General features: G+C 39.7%; 1 protein-coding gene across 4 annotated transcripts in view; it reads left to right on the top strand.

The window, feature by feature from the left end:
- The window catches only part of lrp4 (low density lipoprotein receptor-related protein 4), a 341,005-nt gene that overhangs the window by 274,325 nt on the left and 51,492 nt on the right, over positions 1-15,188 (top strand). For 3 of the 4 annotated variants that reach the window (XM_052029316.1, XM_052029314.1, XM_052029318.1), the window contains exons 15-16: positions 3,048-3,224; positions 9,341-9,466. In XM_052029316.1, the coding sequence (XP_051885276.1) occupies positions 3,048-3,224; positions 9,341-9,466 (303 nt within the window). The remainder of the gene's footprint in view (positions 1-3,047; positions 3,225-9,340; positions 9,467-15,188) is intronic. The other variant, XM_052029315.1, reaches the window with a different exon arrangement.

Raw genomic sequence — 15,188 nt, 5'->3', positions numbered from 1 at the left:
TAGGAGGATGGCTAGGGTGAAGGTAGGTCCGATTAAGGACAAAGGTGGGAGAATTTGCCTGGAGGTGGCAGAAGTGGGAGAAGTTCTCAATGACTACTTCTCTTCGGTATTCACCAGGAAGAGGGGTCTTGATGATGCGGAAGGGAGTGCTGGTAGGGGTAATGTTCTCGAGGTTGTTGAAGTTGTTAAATAATATTAAGACAGATAAATCTCCGGGGCCTGATGGGATTTTCCCCAGGCTGCTTTGAGAGGCTAGGGAGGAGATTGCTGAACCGCTGGTAAGGATCTTTGAGTCCTCGTTGTCTACGGGGGTGGTGCCGGAGGATTGGAGGGTTGCGAATGTGGTCCCCTTGTTCAAAAAAGGTAATTGGGATAGGCCAGGGAATTATAGACCGGTGAGTCTCACGTCTGTGGTGGGTAAGCTGTTAGAAAGGATTCTAAGGGATAGGATTTATGAACACCTTGAGAATCATGGACTGATTAGGGACAGCCAGCATGGCTTTGTGAAGGGAAGATCTTGCCTCACAAGCCTGATAGAGTTCTTTGAGGAGGTGACCAGGAAGATTGATGAGGGCAGTGTGGTGGCTGTGGTTTACATGGATTTTAGTAAGGCGTTTGATAAGGTTCCTCATGGTAGGCTTCTTCAGAAGGTCAGAGGCCGAGGATCCAAGGAAGCTTGGCTGTGTGGATTAGGAATTGGCTTGCATGTAGAAAGCAGAGGGTTGTGGTGGAGGGAGTGCCCTCGGATTGGAAGGCAGTGACTAGTGGTGTCCCGCAGGGATCGGTTCTGGGACCTCTACTTTTTGTGATATTTATAGATGACTTAGATGAGGGGGTGGAGGGCTGGGTTAGTAAGTTTGCGGACAACACTAAGATAGGCGGTATTGTGGATAGTGTGGAGGGCTGTCAGAGCTTACAGAGGGATATTGATAGGATGCAGAGCTGGGCTGACAAGTGGCAGATGGAGTTCAATCCGGAGAAGTGTGAGGTGGTACACTTTGGAAGGACAAACTCCAGGGCAGAGTACAGGGTAAACGGCAAGGTACTTGGCAGTGTGGAGGAGCAGAGGGATCTGGGGGTTCTTATTCACAGTTCGTTGAAAGTTGCCTCACAGGTGGAAAGAGCAGTTAAGAAGGCCAATGGGATGTTGGATTTCATAAGTCACGGGATTGAGTCTAAGAGCCGCGAGGTTATGATGCAGCTTTACAAAACTGTAGTTAGGCCACACTTAGAGTACTGTGTTCAGTTCTGGTCGCCTCATTATAGGAAGGATGTGGAAGCGTTGGAGAGGGTGCAGAGGAGATTTACCAGGATGCTGCCTGGATTGAAGAGTATTGAATATGAGGAGAGGCTTAAGGTGCTAGGGCTTTATTCACTGGAAAGGAGGAGGATGAGAGGAGACATGATAGAGGTATATAAAATATTGAGAGGAATAGATAAAGTAGACAGTCAGCGCCTCCTTCCCAGGGCACCAATGCTCAAGACGAGAGGTCATGGCTTTAAGGTTATGGGTGGGAGGTTCAGGGGAGATGTCAGAGGGAGGTTTTTCGCCCAAAGAGTGGTTGGTGCATGGAATGCACAGCCTTGGGTGGTGGTGGAGGCAGATACATTGAACAGGTTCAAGAGCTTGTTGGATAGGCATATGGAGGAGTGTGGGATGGGGGGGATATGCGGGAGGAAGGGGTTAGGTAGTGTGAGGGTGGTCTGATGGACGGCACGACACGGTGGGCCGAAGGGCCTGTTTTGTGCTGTATGGTTCTATGGTTTTTTTGTGGTTCTAATTGGTTGATCTGAAAGCTAACTTCATTTGCCTGCTTTCCTCCCATAAATATCTTTGGTTATCAAAAGTCCATCGATCCCAGATTCAGTGGTGGCAATTGATGCAGCATTTGTCACTTGGATAATTTCTTCCTCCTTCCCAAATATCTGATTTGCTACTTAGTTAGAGCAGAGCTGCCACATCATGGTTATTGGGGACACGCAAGGTGTTGCAATCTGTCAACTTGTCAGTGATCCATGTGCCTTTATCCACAACTGCAATTGTTTACTGCCAGTAAAACAAAGTCCATCTTAAGATCCTTTGGTATGTTTTAATACAAGCTTTCAATTCATAATGAAATGTTTATTCTCCTGCCACTAGACATTAGATACTAGACAGGGACTATTACTCAACACGTGGTGGGAAGCTACACAAACCAGTAAGGAGTTGGAGAAGAAAAATTAAAAGTGGAACAGTCGGCCGAAATAATAACCACTGATTCCACTTCACAAAGGACGGAACACTTGATGGTTATTTCACATCATCAAGTCTTGTGGCATTTGGCCAAGTTGTAGCAGAGTTGGGCAACAACACAAAAGTACAATTTGGCAACAGAACTATTGATACATGTTTTTATAAAAAAACACAAGATTGATAGTGCCCGTACGTATCTAGATGCTTGTTTGAGATTGTAGTAGATACTTATGCTAAATGCATATTAGGGAATTTACCCCCAGAAATGGACTCCATTTTGATTTGCAAACAGTTGAACACAAATTTCTGCCTATTTTTGAGGCTAGGTGCCAAACAGTGGAATAATGTGGGTCTAAAAGCAAAACCCTAAAACAGAAAATTCTGGAAATGCTTAAATGGTCTGGTGATCTTCAATCTAATACGTTAACTCTGCTCTTTTCTCCACAATGCTGCCTGACTTGCTGAGTATTCCCAGCATTTTTTGTTTAATGCTTCAATGATGTGAATCTAAGATGGCACAGAATACCAGTAATCTTGACTCATGAAAAAAATATATAGTTGCAGCGTAGATTATATGGCTTTATCATTGTGACTTTGGAGGAAATTAAGGTTTTGGTTGGCAAGACTTTCTAAACCAGTTGAATAATAACAAAGTACTTTTAATTTATTTTTACTTTTCAAAATCTGGTTATTTCCTCAGTTTCCATAATTGCTAGATAACAAATATTAGGAATTATTTAAATGACTGGTCTGAACCAAGATTACAAGGATCTGCCCAGCAATATTAATATTTAGCCTTTGATTTTCTTTTCAGGCCTCCCTCATCCATTTGCCATCACGGTGTTTGAAGACAGCCTGTACTGGACAGACTGGCACACCAAAAGCATAAATAGTGCCAATAAGTTTACTGGGAAAAATCAAGAGATTATCCGCAATAAACTCCACTTTCCAATGGATATTCACACACTTCATCCACAGAGACAGCCAGCAGGTAAGAACATGAGGGATAAACTTGGAAAATCTAAGATATTTCAATTTAAAACAAGTAGAAGCATAGAAACTTTCCTTAAAAACATTAATGGAGCTGATTCTTCAATTTTTTTTTGATTTAAAAAAAAGGATATGTTCCTCTATTTAAGGAAAAGTTACAATTTTCTTTTGAAATTACAGAGAGTTTCTTTCTGCATCTGTTAACAAAATATTCATACTGTTATTCAACATGCATGTGTATTAATTTTGTTGGATTTAATGACAACTTTTTCCTAAAGAAAGAGTGAACTTTTATCGACAGCTACCTTGTAGTGTGTCAGTGATGTAGTGTAAAGAACCATACTAGCTAATGTGAACACAGGAGGATTCTGATAACCTTGAAAGTTTTTGTTTAGTGATGTTGCTCGAGAGATAAATATTGGATAGGGCTTTGGGAGAAGTTCCTTGTTTTTTCATCTCAAAGAGCGAGTTTGGGCCATTGTTTAACAATACCATTAAAAGATAACACCCCTTATGGATGAGCACTCAGTCAATCCTGTACAGAATCAGTCTCAGCCTGGATTTTGTGGTCAAAGCTCTGGAATGGGGCTGTCCTCAGAATCTTCTGATTCCTGGGTAAGAGTGTACCATTCAACCCAGAAAGACATCTGCTGAATTTCTTCAAAATCTTGTGGTCTGGGCAATGGTATGTCAATTAAACAGCACAATTTTTGGGTTTGGGTCAAATCCAGGAAAGAACATTGGCAAAGTTGACTGACAGACCTCCAGCCATGGCACTTGGCTCCGTCTCAGTTATAGAACTTTTAGTGGTTTGAACCAGATGTTCCTTTGAACTATTGATGCATGCGGAAGATTTAAAAGAAAAGGAGCCTACTGGCAGGGTGCTGTAACTATGTGGCCATGATAATTGAGATCAGGATGGAGAGCAATTACTCTCTGTTCATTTGAACTAACTACATTAAAGCTCAAGCAATGCTGAATTAATAAACTATTTTAGATAAATCCCTCACAATTACCAGTAAGCTTGTTTAAAAAGTTTAGCTTTGAACAAATTTTTACAAAACTTGTGGTTCAGTAACACATATACTGGGCATTAAACTGAAAATGCTAGTTACGGCAAATATAAATTGCCATTTTTCTATTCCAATGTCAGCTCTCCAAACCTCTCTTAACAATGCCCATCCCCACTTATAATTACATGTCAGCTGCAATAATTCCTGATCATCTATTTTTGCTACAAGTGCTCTGAGAAAGGGTGCAGCGGAGGCCAGTTTTGGGACAACCAAATGCACACATCTGAGATGTTAAAAAGATGGCAAACCCCATGACTGGTTTGGCCATACTTCTGTGGCACACTGGACAGCACCAGAACTCAGGCCTCAGGCTCCTTGCATGGTCATGACTAGAACATAGAACACTACAGCACAGTACAGGTCCTTCGGCCCACAATGTTGTGCCGACATTTTATCCTGCTCTAAGATCTATCTAACCCTTTCCTCCCACATAGTTCCCTATTTTTCTATCATTCATGTGTCTATCTAAGAGTCTCTTAAATGTCCCTAATGTATTTGCTTCCACAACCTCTGCTGGCAGTGTGTTCCACACACCCACCACTTTCTGTGTAAAAAAAAAACTTACCCCTGACATCCCCCTTATACCTTCCTCCAATCATCTTAAAATTATGTCCCCTCATGTTAGCCATTGTCGCCCTGGGAAAAAGTCTCTGATTGTCCACTTGATCTATGCCTCTTAGCATCTTGTACACCTCTGTAAGTCAGCTCTCATCCACCTTCGCTCCAAAGAGAAAAGCCCTAGCTCACTCAACCTCTCCTCATAAGACATGCTCTCCAATCCAGGCTACATCCTGGTAAATCTCCTCTGCACCCTCTCTAAAGCTTCCACATCCTTCCTATAATGAGGCGACCAGAACTGAACACAATACTCCAAGTGTGGTCTAACCAGAGTTCTATAGATCTGCAACTCAATACCCTGACTAATGAAGGCCAACACTCCATATGCCTTCTTAACAACCCTCACAACATAGAGAGAGGACACTTCAGCCCACTGAGTCTCACAAGGTAATCTCATTCTGCAACTAATTTCCCTGTAACCAATTGTCCGCACATTCCCATCAATTTCTCTCAGATTCGATCATTTGCTTACACATGAGTAGCAGTTCACAGTAGCCAATTCATTTACCAGCCTACATATCTTTGGGTTGTAGGAGGAAACCAGAGCACTCAGAGGAAATCCACATGGGATTTGTGCAAACTCCACAAATAAAAAGAAATGGGTATGACTTAATAGCCGTGATGGTGATGTGGTTGGGATTAAATATGCCAGCATAATTTTAAAAGAGAGTGGCATAATAACAAAAAGAGTAGCTATAGCCCAGATAATAATGAATGGGATACCAACAGCAGAGAGAAAAGATCTTAGCTCAGAAAATTAAGAAATAGAATCAGTTTGGTTAGAATTAAGAACAGCAAGGGGCAGGAGGGATGGCTGAGAGCTGGCTGTAAATTTTCAAGCAATGGTGATGATACTGCAGAGAGTACAAATCAGGAAGTTAGTGGCATATGTAATAAGGGTAATATGATAATTGTGGTACTCATGGGAGTCTTTAACCTCTATAGTCTGGGAATAACAAACAATAATTATGGAGAGGAAGAATTTGTGAAGTGTATGTGAAATGGATTTCCAGATCAGTATGTTAAGGAATCAACAATAGAGCAGGCTATTTTAGATCTAATCTTGTGCAAGGAGAGAGGGTTCATTTATAATCTTGTAGCTAAGGGGTTTTTAGAGAAGAGAGATCATAATATCCAAGTTTTTTATATTAAGGCCAAAAATTATTTTCACTACAAAGCTGTGATTTTAAATAAAAGGCAAAACAAACTGCAAAGGTATGAGGGATGAGCTGACAGAGGTAGACTGACAAACATGTGATAGAAGACGAGAAGTAGCTAACATTTAAAGAATTAATACAGAGCTTACAATAAATTATAAACCTTTTAAGACACAGAAAGCCCAACAAGAAAAAGTGGACCAACTGTGGTTTACGAGAAGAGTTATTCCAGACGTAGCCTCGCCTACACACGGTACAACTGCAACAATATTTCCCTATTTCTAACGTCCATCTCCCTTGCAATTAAATCCAATATGCCGTTTAACTTCTTGACTCTTTGCTGCACCTGCATATTAACTTTTTGTATTTCATGCACAAGAACCCCTAGAATGCCCTGTACTTGACTCATCTGCGATCTCTTTCCATTTAGATAATAGTCTACCTTTTGATTCCTCCTGTCAAAGAACATTACCTCACACTTTCCTACATAACTCCATTTGCCAAGTTTTGGCCCACTCATTCAACCTATCTATAGACTTTTGCAGAGTCCAAATATCCTCACTGCAACATGCCTTCCCACCTGCTTTTATGTCATTAGCTCACTTGAAATACTTTCATCTGCCCTTTCCTCCAAGTTAAGAGTAAATAAATGAGGGCCAAGAACTGGTCCTTGTTGTACTCTACTGATTTCATGCTTATAGCCTGAAATTGATCCATTTCTACCAACTCTGTCATCTCTGTGATAACCAGAATTCAATCCATGTTAACATATTGAATGATGGAGTAAGCCCAATGGGCAGAGTGGCCTGCTTTTTCTCATGTTCTTCTATATTCAGAACTAATTGGCTAAAATGGGTGAATTGACACAATTGTACTAACCAAACAATTCATTTTTATTCATTTGGCTAATTGTCATTTTAGCTTAATCTCTGCAATAATGCTGTAATGATTTTTTTGCTAAATGGACGACTATTACCAGTGATAGTCCAAATTATTTTGTCAAGTAATTTATTCATTCCCTGAATTACATACATAAATTTGCAATTATAGGAAGTACATAAGGAGACAGAATTTACTTAGCTTAAAGCATGGTAAATGGTGTTCAATCAATATCAAATATTCTCTTTCTGTTTTTGTACAGCTGTTGCCCTCTAAAACATTACATTACAACAATTATGTCTCTTGAGACTGCCATGATATCCTTAAGTTGCTTCATGAGATGCACTGATTCTTATCAGATTTGTAATAGGACAGGATCTCTTGAACCAGATGGTGTGTCATTGCTGTATTATTGAAATATCAGCATTTCCCCTCCCAGGTAGTCATTGATTGGAACGTTTAACCTGAAGGTTGTAGTCGTCCAGTGGACTAGGTCAAGTATTCATGGGTTAATAATGAAGAGATTGGCCAAGGAATTCCTATGCACACCTTCAAAGCAAAAATATCTATGCTGATATAATGAAAATTGGCTTAACCTGAAAAAAAGTTATTTTGTGCCAATTTCTGAGTGATCCAAAGAAAAATCAAAAATTGACTTTTCCAATATTGAATATTGAGAATTAGGTTAAAGCAGAAAAAGAATATTCAGGTTTACATTAGATGTAGGGCTGTCATGAAATTGAAAAAAAAATCCTTTTTAAATCTGGATTTTAACCATTTAACAAATACAATGCAAAAATTTTTAATGGTCTTGGAAAGCATTTTACCCTCAAGTTTGAATGGTCCAGTGGAAAATGCTTTGCCTTTTTAAACTCTAATTTAAAAGCCTTCTCATGTTTAAATGGGTGTTTACCCTTCCTAACCAATGCCTTTACCTTTCCTCCTTCAATCTTGCAACCTTCAGATCTGGGTTCCTTCTGGGTTCGTGTACATCCCCAATTTTCTTCACTTCACTTTCAGCAATGTGTGGCCCATTATCAAAAAGATTGGTTACATTTACTAAGAAGCTTACACAATAATAGATTTTTTTGGCTGAGACGTTGAAAGGGAGAATAGGAGAATTTCTAATTTAGAAGTTGAGCACATGGTTGTCAGATTTATTTCATTTAGCAAAAATCTTGGAAACTTTACTAAGCTGCTTTAATTATTTTGCACTATATTTCCATACAACATACAAGGAGACCATTCAGCCCATTAAGTCCATGCCAGCTCTCAGAATACCCTATCCTCTCTCATATGTTTATATTCTACAATTAGGAAAAAACATAAGAATCAGTATGGAGAGGCTTGTTTGTGCTGCATTTCATTGTTTAATTTCATGAATGAACATTTCAAAGGAGGTTTAGGATTCACTAAAATCTATTTTTAAAGGAAAACCCAGACACAGCAGTTTACTGTACATTAAATTCTCTGAACCATATTACACTGAATTCTAAAAGGACTGATAAATGTACAAGAGTTGCTGAAACTGACTGACTAACTGATGTTTTATGGATGTTTATTTATTGCCCAGAACAATGCAATTTCACTGCTTGAGCTTCTGGTGTTTTGCTGATCTTTTGCAATGTCTGGGCTTGGAGATGGGAGCAGTGTTTGCAATGATTCATTAGTTGTCAGCAGGCAGGGTGTGAGAGCATCAGTCATTGCAAGCCATAAAACTGCAGTGCATAAAAATGGTTCTAAGGCCACTTAGATTAACCAATCAGATTGGAAGCTTCTAAGCTCGCCGGTTTCAGTTTGATAGCCAAAGTATGTGTACGCGTGTGGTGTGTACATGTGGAACCTCTCGTTATCGTTGCATTTGAAAATGCTCAGAAAACTAATGTAAGTCACAGAAATTTGCTATCATCACTATTTTAAGAGGGGTTGGGTAGGTGGTGGGGTGATTTGAGCTATTTTAATGAACTCTCAGCTTTGTTCTGAGGTCCAGATGCGGACAGTTCTGGTAATTTTGGCATGCCATAAGAACTAGTACAATTTATTTATCTTATCAATTCTTGCACCTTCTGTGCTTCTGGGGCTAATTACGACCTTAATTTAAACATGCTTAATTTTAATAATCAGATAACTAAATCATATCAACACTAAACTCACTCTTGTTCTGCCATGTGTTGCTTGATTGAATTATCTGATAATTCAAAATCTGTAGTGTTGTTTCTAAAAAAAAAACCTGAGAATAGACCATGTTGTTTTTGATAAACAACTGATTTGAAAGCGACAAGTAGCTGTAACCACCATGGCTGCTTCCCAGTGTAATTTCTGGGTGATTTTTAGAGGCATTTGTTGTACTCTGGTGATATTTATGTGTTTTCTGCTTTCTGCTATTTGAGCAGGGAGAAATCGCTGTGGGGCCAACAATGGAGGATGCAGCCACCTCTGCCTTCCTAGTGGCACCAACTACACCTGTGCTTGTCCAACCGGCTTCAAAAAGGTCGATGCCTACAGCTGTGCTGGAAGTAAGTACAAGCACTGCTGGTGAAGCAATCTGATAGATTTAAGAACAACTTCCTGCCTAGAAATTGGACCCCATTGTACCCATTTCAGTTTTGAGCAAAATCATGCATAAAAGGCAAAAGTTGTCTGTTTTGAAGTCTTTACATCGTTTTTCTGATGGGAATCCTGCACTTTGGGAAGGTAGACCAATTCTAAGAGCCATTCACATTAATGTAAATTTAATTTGCCCAACACATCTTCTGCATGGGAGAGATTCATCAATATGCCTAGCTTGTTTTAAATGTTTACAACAGAGGTAGTGTTCTATGACCTCACAATAAAAGGAGTATATCACATTGAAGGTAGAGTACTGTGTGTGATTGAAATGTTCCCAACCCCAGGTTATCAATTTGTTTTGGTGTACATGTGACTAATAAAGATATCTTATAATGTTCACTTCGTGATTCTTCACTCCGTGAATAATGTTGAACTAGCAGAGGTTCACTGTGGGGAGAAACTGGTGGGCTCACTGCCCTCCACATCCAGACTGAGGTTACAAGACCCAGGGAGCAAGGAGACCCCAGGCAATGTAACACTGAGGCCCCTGACAGACCTTGACGTAGAATTGGCTTTTGTAAAATCCATGGCGTTCAGAAAAATAACAATTATTGACATTGATATACGTAATTTAAAAAGGATTTTAAAATGAATGAAAGATTTGATAAGACCACATTAAAACATTTAGATATCTGTAAAAAAAATATTTCACTAGTATTCAAAATAAACTTCATTTTCCAAGCTGGGACCCACTAGTTGAAACATGTAGGGTCTCTCATCTTATGCCAGCCTGACCAAGTATGGGATGGGAGACGCAATTACCCCATATAATTCTAAGAAATTCCAGCCAATGTGGGCTGGAATTCACGGTGGACAGCGTTAAATCTTTCACCAAGAGCTTGTCAATAGTTGAACACCAGTGATTCCCTTTGGATCTTCCAGCCACAGCCATGAAGGTTTACCTACTGGAAAACCTAAGAACATAGCAATAGGAGCAGGAGTGGGACATTTAAGACCAATATGGCTGATTGCTCCAGATTCCATCATTTGCACTCTCTTGTGTCTCCATTATACTGCTCCACTGTGAAGTCTCTTCAAGGCATGCCAAATTTAAAGAAGTTTTCCTCCCTTCTTTGATAGGAGTTCTGTGTGACCCCCTCTCACTGCTCCCCCTCTGTGGTTTCTACTGCTCTCCAGCTCTTCCACTTTACATTGGCTATGTCCTCTCTCCACTCTCTGTCCTGATGCAAGGTTTCAACCTGAAATGTCAACAGTTCCTCCCCCCCCCCACCCCCCCAACAGATGCTGCACGAACCACTGAGATCCTTCAGCAGATTGTTTGTTATACCAGATTCCAGCATCTGCAGTCTCAAGTGACTCCCATAGAACCATAGAACACTTCAGCACAGAAAACAGGCCATTCTGCCCTTCTAGTCTGTGCCGAAACTTTATTCCACTAAATGGCTGATGCATTCTTCTCCTCAACACCACCTTCCCCCATGCACCATGACTCCTCTATAGTTCGAATCTCTGTCAAAGTTTCAAACCTCAGGCTGCTACAAGTGATTGAGGAGCCCAGGGGAAGGCCATGTGGACCATGATATTGGGGATTTAAAGAGCAAAAGAAACTTTTTACACATGGTGTTGTGATGTTGTTAGATACACTGCCAGAATTTGGCTAACATTTAAGAATAAATGATTAATGGTTGATGGAAAGGATTAGTAGATGATTAGGGAAGATAAGTGAGCACATGCTTCTGAAAAAGCTGCAGACTGAATCCAGCAAACACATCCCAATCTACAAGTCAGCCTGACCAAATTGCAATTAAGTTCCGATTCACCAAGGCCTCTGTTTACTTAGAAAATTAGCTTTTTTTTTCTTTGAAATGACACAGGTTCAGCCCAGCAGAATTGTTCATTGTATTGGCATAACACTCAAGTCTTTTTAAAGTAACAAGACATTCAACCGAGCAGCACAGCAAATCCATTGTCACATATCTTGATGCGTCACGCATGAGATATTACACACTTTACTTTGGATCTCACACAAAATAAATGGAAACCAGTTATTGACCTGGAACTGGAAATGTACAAGAAATTACATCTGTTCTTTGATTAACATCATTGGTTTATGTGTAACTGCAATTGCCTGCATATCCTCATTTGGTGAGGCTGTAAAAGCACAGATACATGAATGTTAGTAAACTATCATATTCAAAAAATGTTTGAGATTTATTTCATTATTACAATCGCCATCAACAACTAAAACTAACATGCTAAAGAGATAATTGCAAAAAGCCACTTTCTTTCAATGTAAAATGGTCTCGTTCTTCTCAGAACAGAAGTGATAGTGTAATTCAAAAGTATGCTAGGCGGAGCGATAAATAAGGATGTTATCTGACTCATAAGTCTACTGAAATGAGTTGTAAAACTATCTTCCATATATAGTTTCACAGCGAATGATCCAGCAATTACACGGGTGTGGACCCACATTTAGAACCTATTCAGACATTCTACTGTACCACCTTGGGATCTCTAAAACATATCCTCAATCATTTTAATGACAGTAAGAAGCGTACATTCCTGTGGTCTTCTCTGAACATTAAAATGGAATCTCTGGGGAAGCAGTGTTCAAGCACATTTGCAGAGTTCTTTTATAGTTAAGCAGAGTGCAAAACATAGTTATCAGTGCAGCTTGACTCTAAGGATTGAACATCATGCTCCATAGATTCCAGACTCCATTTATATCTATAAAATAACAGCACCTGAAAAAAAAATTGTTTTCTGGTTCCCAAGATGGGACCAGTGAATAAAGAGCTTTTGCAGAAATGCTATAGAAGAATATCATCTTTAATTCTAAAAGACAGCAGTTCAGAGTGGCTGCGCAAAGCAGCAAAGTAAAGAGAATTATTATTGTGGAATAGAGTTGCAATGAAATACATTTACTGAGAGATTGAAACTGTGCTGGAATGTACTAGATGTAAGTCAGGAGCAAGGCCTTGTGTTGAACATGTGCTGTCCTGCTGCATTCTACCTACATCAGGATTGGGATGTCAGCCACAGATGTGATTGCCTTGAATCCCACCATTTGGTGGTGGTGATATTTGGGGAGGTGGGTGCAGTCAGTAATGGGACTGGCATAGCCCGGGTATGATGGGGTGGGGGCTGGGGTTAGCAGGTCACATTGTTGGAGGTTGGGAAAGCAATTGGAGTCCATGAGTCTGCAGAGGGGCAGGGGTGGAGGCGGGAAGTCTGTGTTGCAGCAAGGATCACGTGGGTGGAGGGTTTGTTGGGTTCAGAGAGATTGATAGCGGTAGGAGTTTATGAAGTTTGGTAGGGAGCTGTAGGTAAGTATTTTATCTTCATATGAGTGTAAGCCCATCTTGTTCCATGAATGCTTAACAATGGGTGTCCTCAGAGTACCATAGTTCAAATTCCCCTGCAGTACAAGTGTAGCATGGGAAATGATGTCATCACATGCACCTCTGACAGTAAGCATCATGTTGCAATAATACTTGTCAACATGAAGTGTCCTGACAAATCTTCTGAGTTATATAAAAAGGCTCAATAATGGTTGTTATTGTGTACGGGTCTTGGGTGGGAAATTCAGTTGCTTAACTCTGTTAAAAATTTGAATTTTCAGGCAGTTGCATTTCATGGGCTTGCTGAATAATTTTTCTTTTTGGTTAACATATGACTTTTTAATGTAGTTTTCAGATTTTATATCCAGCAGATGAAATCTCTGGCAGTATTCCTTTAAGGAAGAATTTATAACAGTTGTTTCTGCAGATTTCCCATATACCTTATTTTTTTCCTGGTTTGCTGATCTTAAATTAAGTTGGCCAGTACCTCAAAGGAACCCAAATGCCAATCTTTAAAAGAATTATTATTCTAAATAATCACCAGCAAAATAGACTGCACATTAAACAATAGAGTATTTAATTGGCTTTCCATGTCTTTGCATTTGATTTACAGTGTGTCTTTAAAACATTAAAAATGATCACACAAAGATGCTCATACAAAATTTGGAAGCTGGGGTTGCTCTGGCAACCCATCTGGCTTGTGCCTTTACAGTTTCACTGTAAATTGGGAAATTTGGGGAATTGCAGCTATGTATAAACCAGTGATGTTATTCAAAGGACAGATGTAATTTCTTGTACATTTCCAGCTCCAGGTCAATAACTGATTTTCTTTTATTTAATTTTAGATCCGTAATAAAGTGTGTAACATCTTAGGCATGACACACTAGTTATGAAACTATGGATTTGCTTTGCTGTTCACACTAGGTTGAATGTCACGTCACTTTAAAAAGACTTGAGTGTTATGCCATGCAGGCTCAATTCTGCTGGATTGTTATTAAAGCTGATGTCCTGCAGGGAAGAAAATCTGCTGTCCTTACCAGTGTAGCCTCTGTGCAACTCCAGATCCACCCACATAGTTGACTCTTAACTGTTTGGGGGCAACTGAAGATCAGCGATAAATGCAGCCGTCACCAATAATGTCCATTTGCCGGTGGAAATTTAAATTCCTCTGTGATAATAATACTTTATTAGTGTAATTGTTCATTCCACATTGTGTTAGAGCACATTTTGCTGAAGCGCACAGCTCCTGGCCAGCAATCTAGTCACTTAAATGCAAGATTTACTGCTTTGACTGTCGCCCACCCCACACGCACAATGTATTTCACAGCAGTGTTTAACAAAATTACTGAGCTTGATGGAGTTAAATCCATGATGAGCCTAGGCTGTTGTGAATCTATTGATCTGAGTAAAGACTGGTCCCAGCGACACATGCCCTCCACTTATTTTGTCTTGAACACCAGAGGGAGTGGATCAGTTATCTGCCTTACATCTCAAGTGCTTGACAGCCAATTCTTGCAATTTTGCAGCCTCCAATTCATTCAAACCAATCTCATAAACATACCACTATCATTGTTCCAATGCTACAAACACTTGAAGTGGCCTTTGGTATGTTTCTATAGCATTTCACCAGCTTACCTCTGGGTCCACTGAATAGCAGCTTGCCATAAATGCACACAGTCAACTGTGACACCTGGCCATTGGTCACATATTGAACACATTATGATGAGTATTGGATATAGAGGAAGCTACATTCAAGGTGATGTCTTCCCTGTCTCTTGAAATTTAGAAAGGGTGTTTGACTGAACTTGGTGGAACGAAAATACAGTTTACAACCTTCTGCCTGCCATTTCTGCATTCGACCACATGAATGAAGTCCTTTGTTATTCTGTGAATGGACCATGTGTTTTTGAATGTGTAGCTACCAGCTGGTAATATATTCAACATTATCGTCTACTCACTGGCATATAGAATTCTAATTTTAAGTAGGAATGAATTTAAATCACCCATGAGAGGAATGTACTGTTGATTGTAATATCAGCTGCTATTGTTCGTTCAGGGTATATTCTACTCTATGGCTCTTTCAAACTTCTATCATAGTAAGATAACAGTCTACAATAAATTTAATATAATAAAATGCTTCATGCTGCTTATAGTTTAATACATACTACAACATAAGATCAAATAATGCAATAAAAGTTAGTTAAAGGCACAGCTGAACTTAATGTATATTTTTACCAAGGACAGAATGTGCATTTAAGAGTGCTTCTACTATATTGAATAAAACTGCAAATCATACAGTAAATAATACAGTAGTAAATTCCAAGGA

This window comes from Pristis pectinata, chromosome 14, assembly GCF_009764475.1.
Source record: "Pristis pectinata isolate sPriPec2 chromosome 14, sPriPec2.1.pri, whole genome shotgun sequence".
Taxonomy (NCBI): Eukaryota; Metazoa; Chordata; class Chondrichthyes; order Rhinopristiformes; family Pristidae; genus Pristis; species Pristis pectinata.
This window is presented reverse-complemented; position numbering and strand designations above follow the sequence as displayed.